Source organism: Belonocnema kinseyi, chromosome 1, assembly GCF_010883055.1.
Source record: "Belonocnema kinseyi isolate 2016_QV_RU_SX_M_011 chromosome 1, B_treatae_v1, whole genome shotgun sequence".
Taxonomy (NCBI): domain Eukaryota; kingdom Metazoa; phylum Arthropoda; class Insecta; order Hymenoptera; family Cynipidae; genus Belonocnema; species Belonocnema kinseyi.
The window spans coordinates 17,153,988-17,168,033 of NC_046657.1; the positions used below are offsets into that span (position 1 = coordinate 17,153,988).

General features: G+C 23.6%; 1 protein-coding gene across 1 annotated transcript in view; it reads right to left on the bottom strand.

Moving 5' to 3' along the window:
* Nucleotides 1-1,471: 1,471 nt before the first annotated feature.
* The window catches only part of LOC117169741 (protein odr-4 homolog), a 34,939-nt gene continuing 22,364 nt past the window's right edge, over nt 1,472-14,046 (bottom strand). Inside the window, exon 8 of the mRNA XM_033356249.1 lies at nt 1,472-1,969. Within this exon, the coding sequence (XP_033212140.1) occupies nt 1,794-1,969 (176 nt within the window). The 3' untranslated portion in view covers nt 1,472-1,793. The remainder of the gene's footprint in view (nt 1,970-14,046) is intronic.

Here is a 14,046-nt window from a genome sequence, read left to right on the forward strand (position 1 = left end):
ATATGAAAATACCCCTGTATAATGGCTTCTGCCCTGCTGTTATGCAATTCGGGTAGCATTCAACTCGCCATGCATGTAAGCCCCAGCGTGTCCACCCTGTATTTACATTTGGTCAGCATTTTCTTTGCTAGATTGATTTTAGGTTTATTCTTGACACATTCCCGTGACTGGAGTAATTTTTTTCATTTTTTATTACATTAATATCTCTTTGAGTAATTGAGGCCTCTTCCTGGTGTCCCAGATTTAGACAGTCCTTCAATTGGACGCCGCAGTTTCAAATAGTTCGAAAGAATATTCAAAAAATATTTCCATTTTAGTATCAGCATAAAAATAGGCACATAAATTTAAACTTTTTATTAGATACAATGTTGAAGATTACTCCAGCGCAATTTTAACCAATTGAAATTGGCTACGTTGAACAAATTGTCAGTATTCACGAATCCCACGGTTCGTATTTTTTTTCCCCCTGTTACTCGAACACAAAAGAGAATTAGCTTTATAAATATAATGAAAAAAATCCAATGTTCGCCTCGCTTCTGACTTCTTCTAAGGATGACAACGAAGAGAAAGATGCATTTTTCCAAGTCCTCCGTCCTTTGGAATGTTCGGAAAATTAGTCCTTGAGAGCATTTACGAGACGTTAGCTTAAAATTATAAGTTTGAGCGGAAAATGATAATATTTATTGACCCGAGTTGTTGTAGTTTTAAATTTTAAATTTAAATCCAACGGTGTAGCTACAGATGGAAAAGTTTAAGCCCCCTTCTCACTTTCCTTCGTCTGTCTAATTAATTAAAAAAAAAGAAAGAAAAGAAAAAAATGAAGAAATTTTTTCTATTTTTAAATTGAAAACAGTTGTTTATTTATTTGTTTTTGGGACTTTTCGTGCGGAATGGAAAGTGAGAAAAGGGAATTGCGCATTTCGCAAATAATAAAACCACTGCCTGGCCTGTGAATAATTTTTGTATCGGGCTTGTTGTTGTTTGATCGTGCATTATTGTGCAGCAGATATTATTCGCGTTTGAAACTTGAGAATTATACGGTTAATAATTTTTGATAACCGCTTTACCGTTACGAATGCCATTATGAAGACGTTGAGAGAGAGAGAGAGCCCTTCTATTGTATATAACTCTGTGTATATGAATTTATATGTATATATTCTATAAATATTACTATTATAATATTATAAAATATTATTCTATAGACAGACCCTTCTCGACTGCGGCTCGAAACCAACTCGGAATTTCTCGCGAAAAATGTTCAAATATTACATGACATTTCTTTTTCTTCTTTTTTTTTTTTTAATTCATTTAAATCTGTCAAGAACACCAATTTTATTATGCGTTAAATTCAGAGTTCGTTTCAGACAAATTAAATTTACCAAGTCGAAAGGAAATCGCCTACTAATGCTGTGAACTAATTGTATAGCCCTTTGTAGAAATTTTCTTTTTAAAAACAACCCCAACAACGTAATATAGTTCGCAGTATCTTTATTTTAGTAAGATTTTTGTATACTTCTACCTTGTTTGGACAATATAAAAATATCTATACAACTCTTCGATTTTTTTTTGTTCACTAGCAAGAACAATTTTCCAAGCCTCGAGTTTTTCAAGTAAAATTCGCGATTATGACTTCATAGGGTCTAAAAAACAAACAAACAAAGAGAGTCGGTTTGGCTAACCGAGATTCAAAATATACAAATCCATTCAAAAACATGAAAAAAAAAAATTTGAGAACATGATCCTGCCCTTGTAAATACCATAAAATTTTGAATTTTGTCATTTATATTTCAAAATTATCGAGCTTTTTTTTCTTGTTTGAAAAGCTGATTGACTAAAACGGCTACGACGAGAATAAGAATCGCCACACTGAGACTCGTTATGTAAATTAAAAAGCGTCTGCTTTCGGATTCTTCTTTTCTGGAATCCGCCGTCGTCGAGTTGACGTTTTGACAATAAAATTCGGCTGGATCTGAAAATGTAAAAAAGAAAGAGGAAATAAATCAATAGTGACGTCGCTTTTGAGACGGGAAATTTAACCCTTAAAGTGCATTGTGGGTGTCTAATACCCCAAGAAATTTTTAAACTCTTTTAAATCATATTTATATCGAAAAAATTGAATGTCGCCATCTAGCTTTAGTTGGAGACACTAACTGTATTCTAAGCGTCAGTCTGCTAGCAGCAGCTGCTGAAAGTGGAGGTAAAAAAATTATATTTAAAAAAAAAATTTTTGTAATGAAAGTACACTGTTTTAAAAATATAGTCATAAATTTTCAGGTGAAAATAATTAATATTGCGTGAGTTATGAATTTTTAAGTAAAAAACCGCATTTTTGCACTTTTTTTCAATCATTTTTTTAAACAAACTTAAAATAAATAAATGGCTATGAAATCAACTTTACCTTATAAAAAATAATTTAAACTATATCGGATAATCTTATTGTGCAAAATATTCAACAGGGGTTAAACAATACATGATTAAATACGCTGGGGTATAAAACACCCACAATGCAATATGCCGTTTAATACAAATTTTAAGCGCTTTTCTTTTTCAGTGATATAATTAAATTTAGAAGAAAATAGTTAAGTTTTTAACTAAATTGTTGAATTTTCAACCTAAAAAGATCAATTTTCTACCAAATGATCAAACTCTAAACAAAATGATTAAATTTCAACAAAATGATAACATTTTTAGAATTAACAAAAAAAAAGGTGAATTTTAAATCCAAAATGACAAACTTTCTGTCCTAATAAACGAATTTTTAACAATATCTTCGAATTTTCAAACAGAAATTAATGAACAAAAAAAAAACTGTAACCAAGAAAATAAATTTTTAATAGAATGGGCCAATTTTTAACCAAAAAAGACCAATTTTCTAAAAAAATTTTCAAGTAGAGATCAATTTTCAATTAAAATTATGAGCTGCATTTTCATCCCAAAAATATAAATTTTCCCACAAAAAAAGTTCATTTTTAACACAAAAGTTGCAGTATCAACAAACAAAAAAAATGAAAGTTCAAACAAAAAGATTACCTTTATACCGATAAAGACATATGTTTAATGAAAAAAAAAATACCAAACAAAAAATAGAAAAGTTACATTTTCAAGTGAAAAATTAATTTTTATAAAAAAAAAGAATATTGAATAAAGCAGTAACATTTTCAACAAAAGAGGTGAACCATCAAAGAGTGCAAAAAATGTTGAACAAAGAGGTTGAACTTGTACCCAAGGAGTTGAATTTGCAATTAAAAAAAATCATCCAAAAACAGAATAGTTGCATTTTTAATTAAAGAAGATCAAATTTCTATCAAAAGAAATGAATTTACAAGAAATATAGATGAGTTTTTAAGCAAAAAATTGAATTTTCAACCAGAAAAAGTTTATTTTTAACCCAAAAGTTTCATTTTCATCCAAAGAGTTCAATTTTCAACGAAAATAATGAAACTTGTAACTCAAAAAGAAAATAATTAACAAAAACAGTTGAATTATCCAGCCAAAAATATTAATTTTTTCTTACAAAATAGTTAAAATTTTCACACAGAAAATATGAATGTTAACCAAAAAATGATCAATTTTCAACTAATAATGGAATAGTTAAACTTTCAGTTAAATAATTAATTTTCAAACAAAAGATTGATAGGAAAAAAATGGTTAGATTTCGGAAATTTATATGAAATTTTTGTTAAAATTGAAAAAATTGGGAATAAATGAGAAAATCTGAAATATCTTTGAATGTAAATTCTCACCGAGATAAGATAAAAATTCTTATGATAAAAAGGTGTGTTTTTCTACTTTTTCAATAAAATTAAAAAAATTTTAATCAAATGAAAACTACCAAAAAACCGTTCAGCCACTTTTTTTGTTCAGCAGATTATTTTTTACTATTTTTTCTTTAAGGGAATACAAATACTAGGACCATGAGCCAAATTCAAGGGCTTTTTTCTGTTTTAAAATTTAACTATTTCAGGACTTAAGGATTGAAAATCTGGAAATCTTCTTAAATTTTTCACGAGAACCTTAAACTAAATTTGTGTTTGCTCTTAAAACAGTATTTTTATTGAAATGTGAATTATAATATTATGTTATATATGCTAATAATTTTTTTTTTATAATAATATTATATTCATATTTAATATTTTGAAATTATTTACAAAATTAAAGTTAAATAGAATTTTAATAGATTTTTAAATGGTTTATTCAATGTTAAAGAAATAATTATTCAAAGTTTATCTTAAAATCTAATTTTTTTAAATAATATATAAGATTATTAAATTAATGGATGTATTGCGAAATCATTAAGTTTAATAATATTATTATATAAATTATAATAAAAAATGTTATTTAAACAATGTTATTATAAATTAAATTAGAATTAATTAAATTTATTATTTTCAAGTTTTAATTATGCTAATGAATTAATGGTTAAAACTTATTATTTTTAGATTAAAATTAAAAGTTAATTTATATTTGCAATTATATTATTTAATTAGATAATTTTGCAAATGATTCTGATATACTGAAGTGACTTATTTTTTCACAACATCGAAGTAGATAAAGATTTAATTTTAACTTTTTTTTTTCAAATTAAGTATTTTATGTTGTGCAATAATTTTTTTCTTTACATTTTGCTACCATACTGTAATTCCAGAATTTTTAAGAAGAAAAAATGTTTTTTTTTTTACGTCTAGGTAATCTTTTTTTTTACATTTTCGAAGAGATAAGTAAAATAAAATTATTGGAAAAACTTATTTTAAGAATTAGAACAATAGAAGCTTCTTAATAATTTTAAAAGATTTTGAGATTACATTTTTTAAAAATATTTGTGGGAAAATTTTAAGCAGTTAATATTCAATTTTGAAATAATAATTTAAAATTTTAAAGACTTCCAACATTTTTTTTAAATATGGAAGACTTTAAGACAATTATTTCTATTTTTCAGGATTTAATTCAAATTTAGGTAAACTTAATTTTTTAGGGCGTCAAGAGAATGAAAAATATATAGTTAAGATTCACGGGAAAATTTCAAACAGTTTTTTTACTAATGAGTTCTAAGAGCTCATCAAAAAAGATATTTTAGGACTTTTGTAAAAATTCAGGGTAATGAACAAAATTCTTTAGTTTACTAAAACCATTTTTTTCGATTTTTTCATTTGAAAAATGAACTTTGGGAGAAAATTCAAAAAGATTTTTAAACTTCAAATATTTTCTTAAATTTTGAAAAAGAGTAGAAAAAATTTTTAAGAAAATGCAGATTTATGTGAAAGTTTTTAAACAAAAAGAAACCCACACGTTAAAAATGCAAAAGTCTGGCCACTAATTTTTTTGTTTAATTAAAAATTGTGGACTTTGAAAGGTCTCAAGTGAATAAATAAATTTTATTCAAGTTCTTAAGAAAATTGGGGATCTTTTGAGGCAGCGTTTTAGATTTGAAATAACTTTTCAAAATTTTAAGAAAACTTCCAGCCAGATAAAAATATTTTGAAGAATTTAAGAGGTATTGTATAGATTAACAATATTTTATAAAATTCAAGCATTTTCGAACATTCATAAAATATATTTTAATTCTGCAAAACTTCTGGAATTCATAAATATATTTTAAAAGGGCTCAAATTTGTCCTATTATTTTGTAAAATTGGATTCATTAAAAAATCCTTTTAGAAATTCAAGAGGTTTCCCATAGATTAAAAATATTTTAAACCTTGAAAGCATTTCCGAAAATTTATGGAATATACATTATTTCTTGTGAAATTCTAAAAGTCCTAAATATCTTTTGAAAAGGCTCAAATTTCCCTAATAATTTGTGAAATCTTGTAAAATAAAAAATATATTTTTTAAATCTTCCACATTCTTTTTTTTTGACAAATCTAATATATTAAAAAATCTTTCCTAATTGTCTCATGAAAATTATAAAATTTATATTTATATAATTAAAAAAAAACTGCTAATGCTTCTTTCCTTCTAAGCAATTTGAAAATTTGTGTGACTAAAAAAATATCAAAAAAGTATTGCTTTTGAGTGTAAAAAAAATTTCAAAAGGTTACAAAATATTTCTAACAGACCAGAAATTTAATCAAGATTTCAGGACAAATTCACAAACATTTTAAAACTTTATAGATTTAAAGTGTTTGAAAGATTTGAAGAAGAGTGTAAGGAAATCAGATTTTAAATATTTCCGAACGTTTCAAAGGTCTTAAAAAATTGTACAAAGATATCAAATGATTCAATTTTTTCAACGAATACAAAAGATTTCGCAAGCAAAGATTAATAATAATTAATAATTTACATATTTATAATTATAATACATAATAATTTAATTAATACTAAATTTAAGAAAGATTTTACAAATATTTAAGAAGATTTCACAAAGATTTAAAAGAATACAAGGATTTCAAAGATTAAAAAAGAGCGTGTACAGTTGATTATAAAAGATTTTACAACAATTTTCCAAAGATTTTAAAACTCGAAAGATTTCAAGAATTTTTGAGTTTAAAAAGGGTATAGTAAACTATATTTCTAAGGTTTCAAAACTTTTTAAAGATTTTAAACAGTTTCAAAATTTTAAGGAGATATCAACGGATTTTACAAAAGTTTCTTCAAGATTTTATGAAAAGTTCATCAAGACCATTAAAGAATAATAAAATTTCAAAGAAATAAAAAAGATTTTAAATATTTCAAAAGACTTCACAAAGAATTAAAAGATATAAAGGATTTCAAAGATTAAAAATGAGCGTGTTAAGTAGATTTTTAAAATTTTCACAACAATTTTCCAAAGATTTTAAAACTCGAAAGATTTCAAGGATTTTTGAGTTTAAAAATGTATAGTAAACTATATTTCTAAGGTTTCAAAACTTTTTGAAGACTTTAAAAAGTTTCAAATTTTTAAGGAGATATCAACGGATTTTACAAAAGTTTCTTCAAGATTTTATGAAAAGTTCCTCAAGACCATTAAAGAATAATAAAATTTCAAAGAAATAAAAAAGATTTTAAATATTTCAAAAGACTTCACAAAGAATTAAAAGATTTAAAGGATTTCAAAGATTAAAAATTAGCGTGTTAAGTAGATTTTTAAAGATTTTACAACAATTTTCCACAGATTTTAAAACTCGAAAGATTTCAAGAATTTTTGAGTTTGAAAAGGGTATAGTAAACTATATTTCTAAGGTTTCAAAACTTTTTAAAGATTTTAAACAGTTTTAAAATTTTAAGGAGATATCAACGGATTTTACAAAAGTTTCTTCAAGATTTTATGAAAAGTTCATCAAGACCATTAAAGAATAATAAGATTTCAAAGAAATATTTTTAAATATTTCAAAAAGATTTTAAATATTTTAATTATTTCGAGCAAATAAAAATATTTCAAAATATTTGACAAAGAATTAAAAGATTTAAAGGATTTCAAAGATTACAAATGAGCGTGTTAAGTAGATTTTTAAAGATTTTACAACAATTTTCCAAAGATTTTAAAACTCGAAAGATTTCAAGGATTTTCGAGTTTAAAAGGGGTATAGTAAACTATATTTCTAAAGTTTCAAAACTTTTTAAAGACTTTAAAAAGTTTCAAATTTTTAAGGAGATATTAACGGATTTTACAAAAGTTTCTTCAAGATTTTATGAAAAGTTCATCAAGACCATTAAAGAATAAGAGAATTTTCAAAGAATTCCTGAGGATTTAGAAATACTTAAAGAATTTCCAAGATTTCAACAAGGATTTCAGTAATGTAAACCAGATTTCAAAGATTTTTATCGATTTCAAAAGATTTAGCAAAGATTTCAAATATTCCAGTGATTTTAAACGATTAGAAAAAATTTCAGAAAAATTTCAGAAATATTTGAAATATTACAGTGATTTCAAAAGAATACAGATTTCAGAAGTATTTCAAAGAATTCGTAAGGATTTCAAAAGATTTCAAGAATTTCAAAGATTGCAAAGATTTCAAAATATTTTGGTAGAAATAAAAATGTTTCAAAGTAAAAATGCATGTCTGGTTCTCTATACATTTGAATCAGTTCATTTTTTTGCTAATATCAATTAGTGATTGAATCTTATCCAAGAATCAGGTAGTTTTTAATGATAAAACAGTCAAATTTACTGATTTTTAAGTGACAATAAACGATTCATAGCTAGAATTTAGTCAATGAAATCTACAGATTAAAACAATTAATCTGTTTTGGGTGATGATTAAACTAATTTGCTGAAAAGTGTTTTTTTTTGTTCAACTACTTGACTAAAAGATGAACTCAGTTGATAAATATTCATTTTTTTTATTCAAGATTCATCCTTTTAGTTGACAAATTCATATAATTGGTTGAAAATGTAATTAATCTATTAAAAATTAAACTGTTTTGTTCAATATTCAAGAATTTTTTTCCATTTTTCTTCTTTTTCGACTGGAGATTTTTTTGGGTGGAATATTTCTCTTTTTCGTTTATAAGTGATATAATTTGGTAGAAATTTGATCTATTTTGTATTTAAATAAAAATCTATTTTATTGAAATACAAATGATTACATTTTTTCTTGAAAATAAATATTATTTGATTGAAAATTTAATAATTTTGGTGATAAATGGTCTTTTTGGTAGAAATGAAATATTTTTTATTTAAAATCCAACTGTTTTTTGCTTAAAAATGAATTTTTTCAAACGAAATATCTCTCTTGATGAACAATTTAAGTATTTTGCAGAAAATTCGCCTTTTTTGGCAAAACATCAACTTTTTTGGTTAAAAATGCTACATTTTGTTGAAAATTAACATTTTTTTGTTAAAAATTCATTTTATTGCTTGAAAATTCGTTCTTTTTTAATTAAAAATTAATTTTTTCAACTGAAAATGTAACTATTTCGTGTTTGGTTTAATTATTTTGTTGAAAATGCATGTGTTTTACGGAAACTTCATTTTGCTTGGTGAAAAATTGATGTATTTTGCCGAAAATTCGTTCTTTTTGGTAGAAAATCAATTTTTTGTTTTTAAAAATGCAACATTTTGTTGAAAAATAAATTTTTCTCGTTGAAAATTTACATTCTTGAATGGTAAATTCAGCTGTTTTATAGGAAATTCTTGTGTTTGGCTTAAAATACAACAATTTGGTAGAAAATTCAACAATTTGGTAGAACATTCATGTATTTTCTTAAAAATTCGTCTTTATTTTGGAAGAAAATCAATATTTTTGTTCGTTAAAATGCAACATTGTGTTGAAAATTAACTTTTTTTTACTTTTGAAAATTCACATTATTGGGTTGAAAAATCAGGTGTTGTATAAAAAATGCATGTAGAAAAATTAATCATTTTAGTTACAAAGTTAATTATTTGTTTGAAAATTCGACTAATATCTTCCAATTTTTTTTTTTTTTTGATTGAAGATTAATTTTTTCAACTAAAAATGTAACTATTCTGTTTCTGGTTCAACTATTTTGTAGAAAATTGATCCTTTTGATTGACAATTTAACTATTTACTTAAAAATTGACATATTTTGTTAAAAATTTATATTTGCGGTAGAAATTAATCTGGTTTAGTTGAGAATTCAACTATTGTGTTGAAAATTAGTTTATTTTTGTTAAATTTAAACCATTTTTGAGATATTTACTCGCTTTAAATGCAGGTAATTTTGGTTTTAACTGTTTCTCAATTAGAAGAAAAATATTTTTATGTTTTTAAGATTTTTATCGAGTTGGAAGGATGGAAATTTTTTGGAAGGAAGGGAATTTTTGTTTCAATTTTTTCTCAATGTGAAAATGAATATTTTTAAATCTTTGAGATTTTTATCGATTTGGAAGTGAGTGAATTTTGGTTCCTTATTTTTTTTTTTTTGACTTGCGGAGGGCATTTATCTTTTTTAACACTTTTATTATTTCAAGGGGGGGAATTTTTATTTTAAATCTTTTTTCTGAATTTGAAGAGTGAAATTTTTTATTTTTAACATTTTTATTCGGTTGTATGAAAGGAAATTCTGATTTAAAGTTATTTTGTGAATTGGAAAAGGGAAATTTTTTATTATCAAAATTTTTATTGATATGGAAGAGAGGAATTTTTTGCTTTCAATTTTTTGAGAATTGGAAAAGGGGAATTTTTTATTTTAGCATTTTTATAGAGGTAGAAGAGGAACTTTTTTTGTTCAAATCTTTTTTTCGGAATTTGATAATGACAAGATTGAAAATTCATATATTTTGTTGAAAATTATATTTTTTTAGTAGAAAATTAATCTTGTCGGCTAAAAATTTTATTGGTTCAAAATGTTTGCATTTTGTTAAAAATTCCCATTTTTTAAATAAAAAATCAATTTTTTGTTTAAAAATGCAATGTTTTGTTTGAAAATGAAACGGTTTTAGTTTAGAATTCAACTATTGTGTTCGAAATTATTTTATATTTGTTAAATTCAACTTTTTTTGAGTTAAAATAAAAATATTTTTGGGTTTAAGTATCAAATATTAGATTTTGCGTTAAAAACTCAACTACTTGGTTGAAAGTTGAACGACTTTTATAAAAATTCGTTTTCTTTTTTAAGATTCATCATTTACCATGAAAATTCATCTCTTCGCTTCAAAATTGAACTATTTTGTTATATTTTTTGCTTTGCTTGAATATTATTTTTTTTTAACTGAAAGTTTATTTATTTGGTTGAAAAATTGAGTTTTTTGTTAAAAAGTAACTACAAAAGTAAAATGAAATCTACTATTTTTTTTTAATTCATCTTTTATCAAAGAAAATCAATTCTCTTGGTATTTTTTAGTTGAAAATCCAATTATTCGGTTGAATATTCATGTATTTGAATGTAAATTCGTCTTTTTGTATTGATAGAAAATCATTTTTTGTTATAAATGCAACATCATGTTGAAAATGAACTTTTTTTACTTTTCAAAATTGACAATTGGGTTGAAAATTTAGATGTTGTATAAAAAATGCATTTATAAAATTAATAATTTTAGTTATAAATTCAATTATTTGTTTGAAAATTTAACTATTTTTTTCAAATTTCGTTTTTTTTTTAATGAAAATTAATGTTTTCAACTGAAAATTTAACTATTTTGTTTTAACTACTTTGTTCACAATTCATGTATTTTGTTTAAAATTCGTCATTTGGTACAAAATAAATTTTTTGGGTTAAAAATGTAATGTTTTGTTTGAAAATAAAACTGTTTTAATTGACGATTCCTTGTTCTAATTGAGGATTAAGGAATTGAGGACCATTTTTTATTTTACCCTTTTTATAGAGTTGTAAGAGAGAAAATGTTGGGTTTCAATTTTTTTTCTGAATTTAATGCGGGAAATATTTTGTTTAGAAATTTTTTTATTTAGTTACAATGGAGGAAATTTCGATTTTTAATTCTTTCTGAAATTAAAAAGGGACAATTTAAAACAATATTTTTATCGAATCGAAATCAAGGAAATTTAGGTTTTAATTTCTTCTCAATTGGAAGAGGAATATTTTTTTAACCAAAAAGATGAATTTCCAACATCCAAGAGTATAAAATTTTCACAAAAAATTGATTTCCAACTTTTAGGACAAAGATTAAATTTTAAGCAAAACAGATTTTAATTTAAAATAAGAAAATACTCGAATTTTACCAACAAAAACGAATTTTAAACAAAATATTTGTATCCCCAACTAAAACAGGTACCATAAATACGAATTTTTAACAAAGTGCAAAGATTTTCAAGCAAATTATTTTATTTTCGAGCCAAAAATATGAATTTTCTGCCCATAAATAAGAATTTTCAACAAAAAAGTTCACTATCAACCAAAACAGATTAATTTTTAATCAGACAGTTGCGTCAATAACCAAAAAATTCAATTTATACAAAAAGAGGTTAATTTTGAAATAAAAAAAATGAATTTTCAACCACAAAAAAACAAAATTTTTAGTCAAGAAAAAAATTGTAATGAAGTTGTGGAATTTTCAAGCTAAAAAGACGAATTTTCAACAAAACAGTTGAATTTTCATTCAACTGATTAATTTCCAACCAAAACGATCAATTTCCAGCTCCGAAAAATAATTTTCTCCCAAAAAAATATGCAGTTTTTTAAAATACATATTTTTAAACCAAATAGTTGAAGTTTTCATCAAGAAAATTAATTTTCAGCAAAAAATACGAATTTTTAACCAAATAGTTGAATTTTCAACTAATATGTTAAATTTTCAACAAAATGAATTTTTAACAAAAAAATAACATAAATAACAAAAAAAAAAAGATTTTAACATGAAATAAGAAACAGTCATTCTTATTAAAATAATTCAATTTGCAACTAAATTGTTGAATTTTTTACCAAATTGTTTGTATTTTTAAGAAAAAAATAAGAATTTTCTATAAAACTCCCGAATTTGCAAGCTAAGAATGTAAATTTTCAATAGGAAAAATTTATTTTCCACCAAAAACGACGAATTTTTCTGCCAAATACATCAATTTTCCAACAAGAAAGACAAATTTTCAACAAATTGTTAAACCGAAAATAGAGAAGTTGCATTTTCAGTTGAAAAAATCAATTTTCAACAGAAAAAACGAATTTTCAACAAAATAATTAAATTTTTAACAAACGAAATGAATTTTTAACCAACTGATTAAACTTGGGACTAAATTGTTAAATTTTCAAGACAAAAATACAAATTTCCTATAAGACAGGTGAATTTTTCAACCCATTCATGTGAATTTTTAACGAAAAAAGATCAAAATTAAAAAAGAAATATATATTTTTTTCAACCAAATAGTTGAAGGTTCTAACAAGAAAATTAATTTTCTAATAGAAAAGACGAGTTTTCTACCAAATACATATATTTTTAACAAAATAGTTGGATTTTCAAACAATCAGTTGCATATTTAATAAAATATTTGAATTTTTAGTAAAAAAAAATAAAGAAACAAAAAAAACAGCAATTTTCAGCTAAAATTGTGAATTTTTAATGAAAAAAATTAACTTTTAAGAAATTAGTACAACTTTCAACCATAAAGTTGAATTTTAACTTGAAATGGTGAATTTGCCACGAATAGTGTATTATTTAATTTTTTGGAGACAAAAAAAAAACGAATTTTTTACAAAAAATATCAATTTTTAACAACAGTTTTTTTGGAACCAAAACAGATTAATTTTTATTAAAAAAATCCTATTTTTAACCGCAAAATATACAATTTCTACAGAAAGATATAAATTTTCAAATAAAAAAAGATGAATGTTCAACAAAATAGTTTAATTTTGAATAAAATAATTCAATTTTTAACCAAATAATAACAGTTTTGACCAAAAGGGGTAAATTCTTAATTAAACATTTAATAGTAAACTTTTCTAATGAACGAATGAACTTTCATAAAAACTAGGTTGATTTTTTTATTGGGTTCTATTAGTTTAGTTCGCATTTAAGTGGAAAAATGAGTTTAATTAAAAAATATTTTATTTCACGAAAATTTGGTATTTTACGATTTCATCTTTAGGCATTCATTTTTAATTTGAAGAATTTTAAAATGCAGTTTTGAAGATTTTAGAATTAAAAGTTTAAATCGTTTGAATTTGAACATTTTTGTTTAAAAATTGGTTCAAGTTTATTAATTGTGAATGCAAATCAATGAATTATTTTTGAAAATAAACTTTAAAAAAAGTATCAGGAATTATACAATAATTGATGTTACAAGAAGATTCTGTATCTGATGAAAATAAACAATTTACAGATTTTAAGGTTTAACACATTCAATAAAAATTTTGAATTAAAAAAACCCCATTTTTGTAAATCAAGCAATCCTTAACTCTTAATTTAAAATGAGCCATTATAAATCAAAATTTAACAACCGAAAAATTTATTTTATTTTTTCTCATTTTTTTCAGCTTTAAAATTGAAATAATTCAACCTAAAAGTATTTATGTATATTGAGTTGGAAGAATGGAAATTTTGGTTTTTAATTTTGTTCGGAATTGGAAGAGAGCTTTTTTTTTATTTTGAAAATTTTTATTTAGTTGGAAAGGATTAAAATTTAATTTTCAATTCTTTCCGACTTCAAAGAGAGACACTTTTTAAAAAAGATTTCTATCGATCTGGAAGGAAGGAAATTTTTGTTTTAATTATTTCTC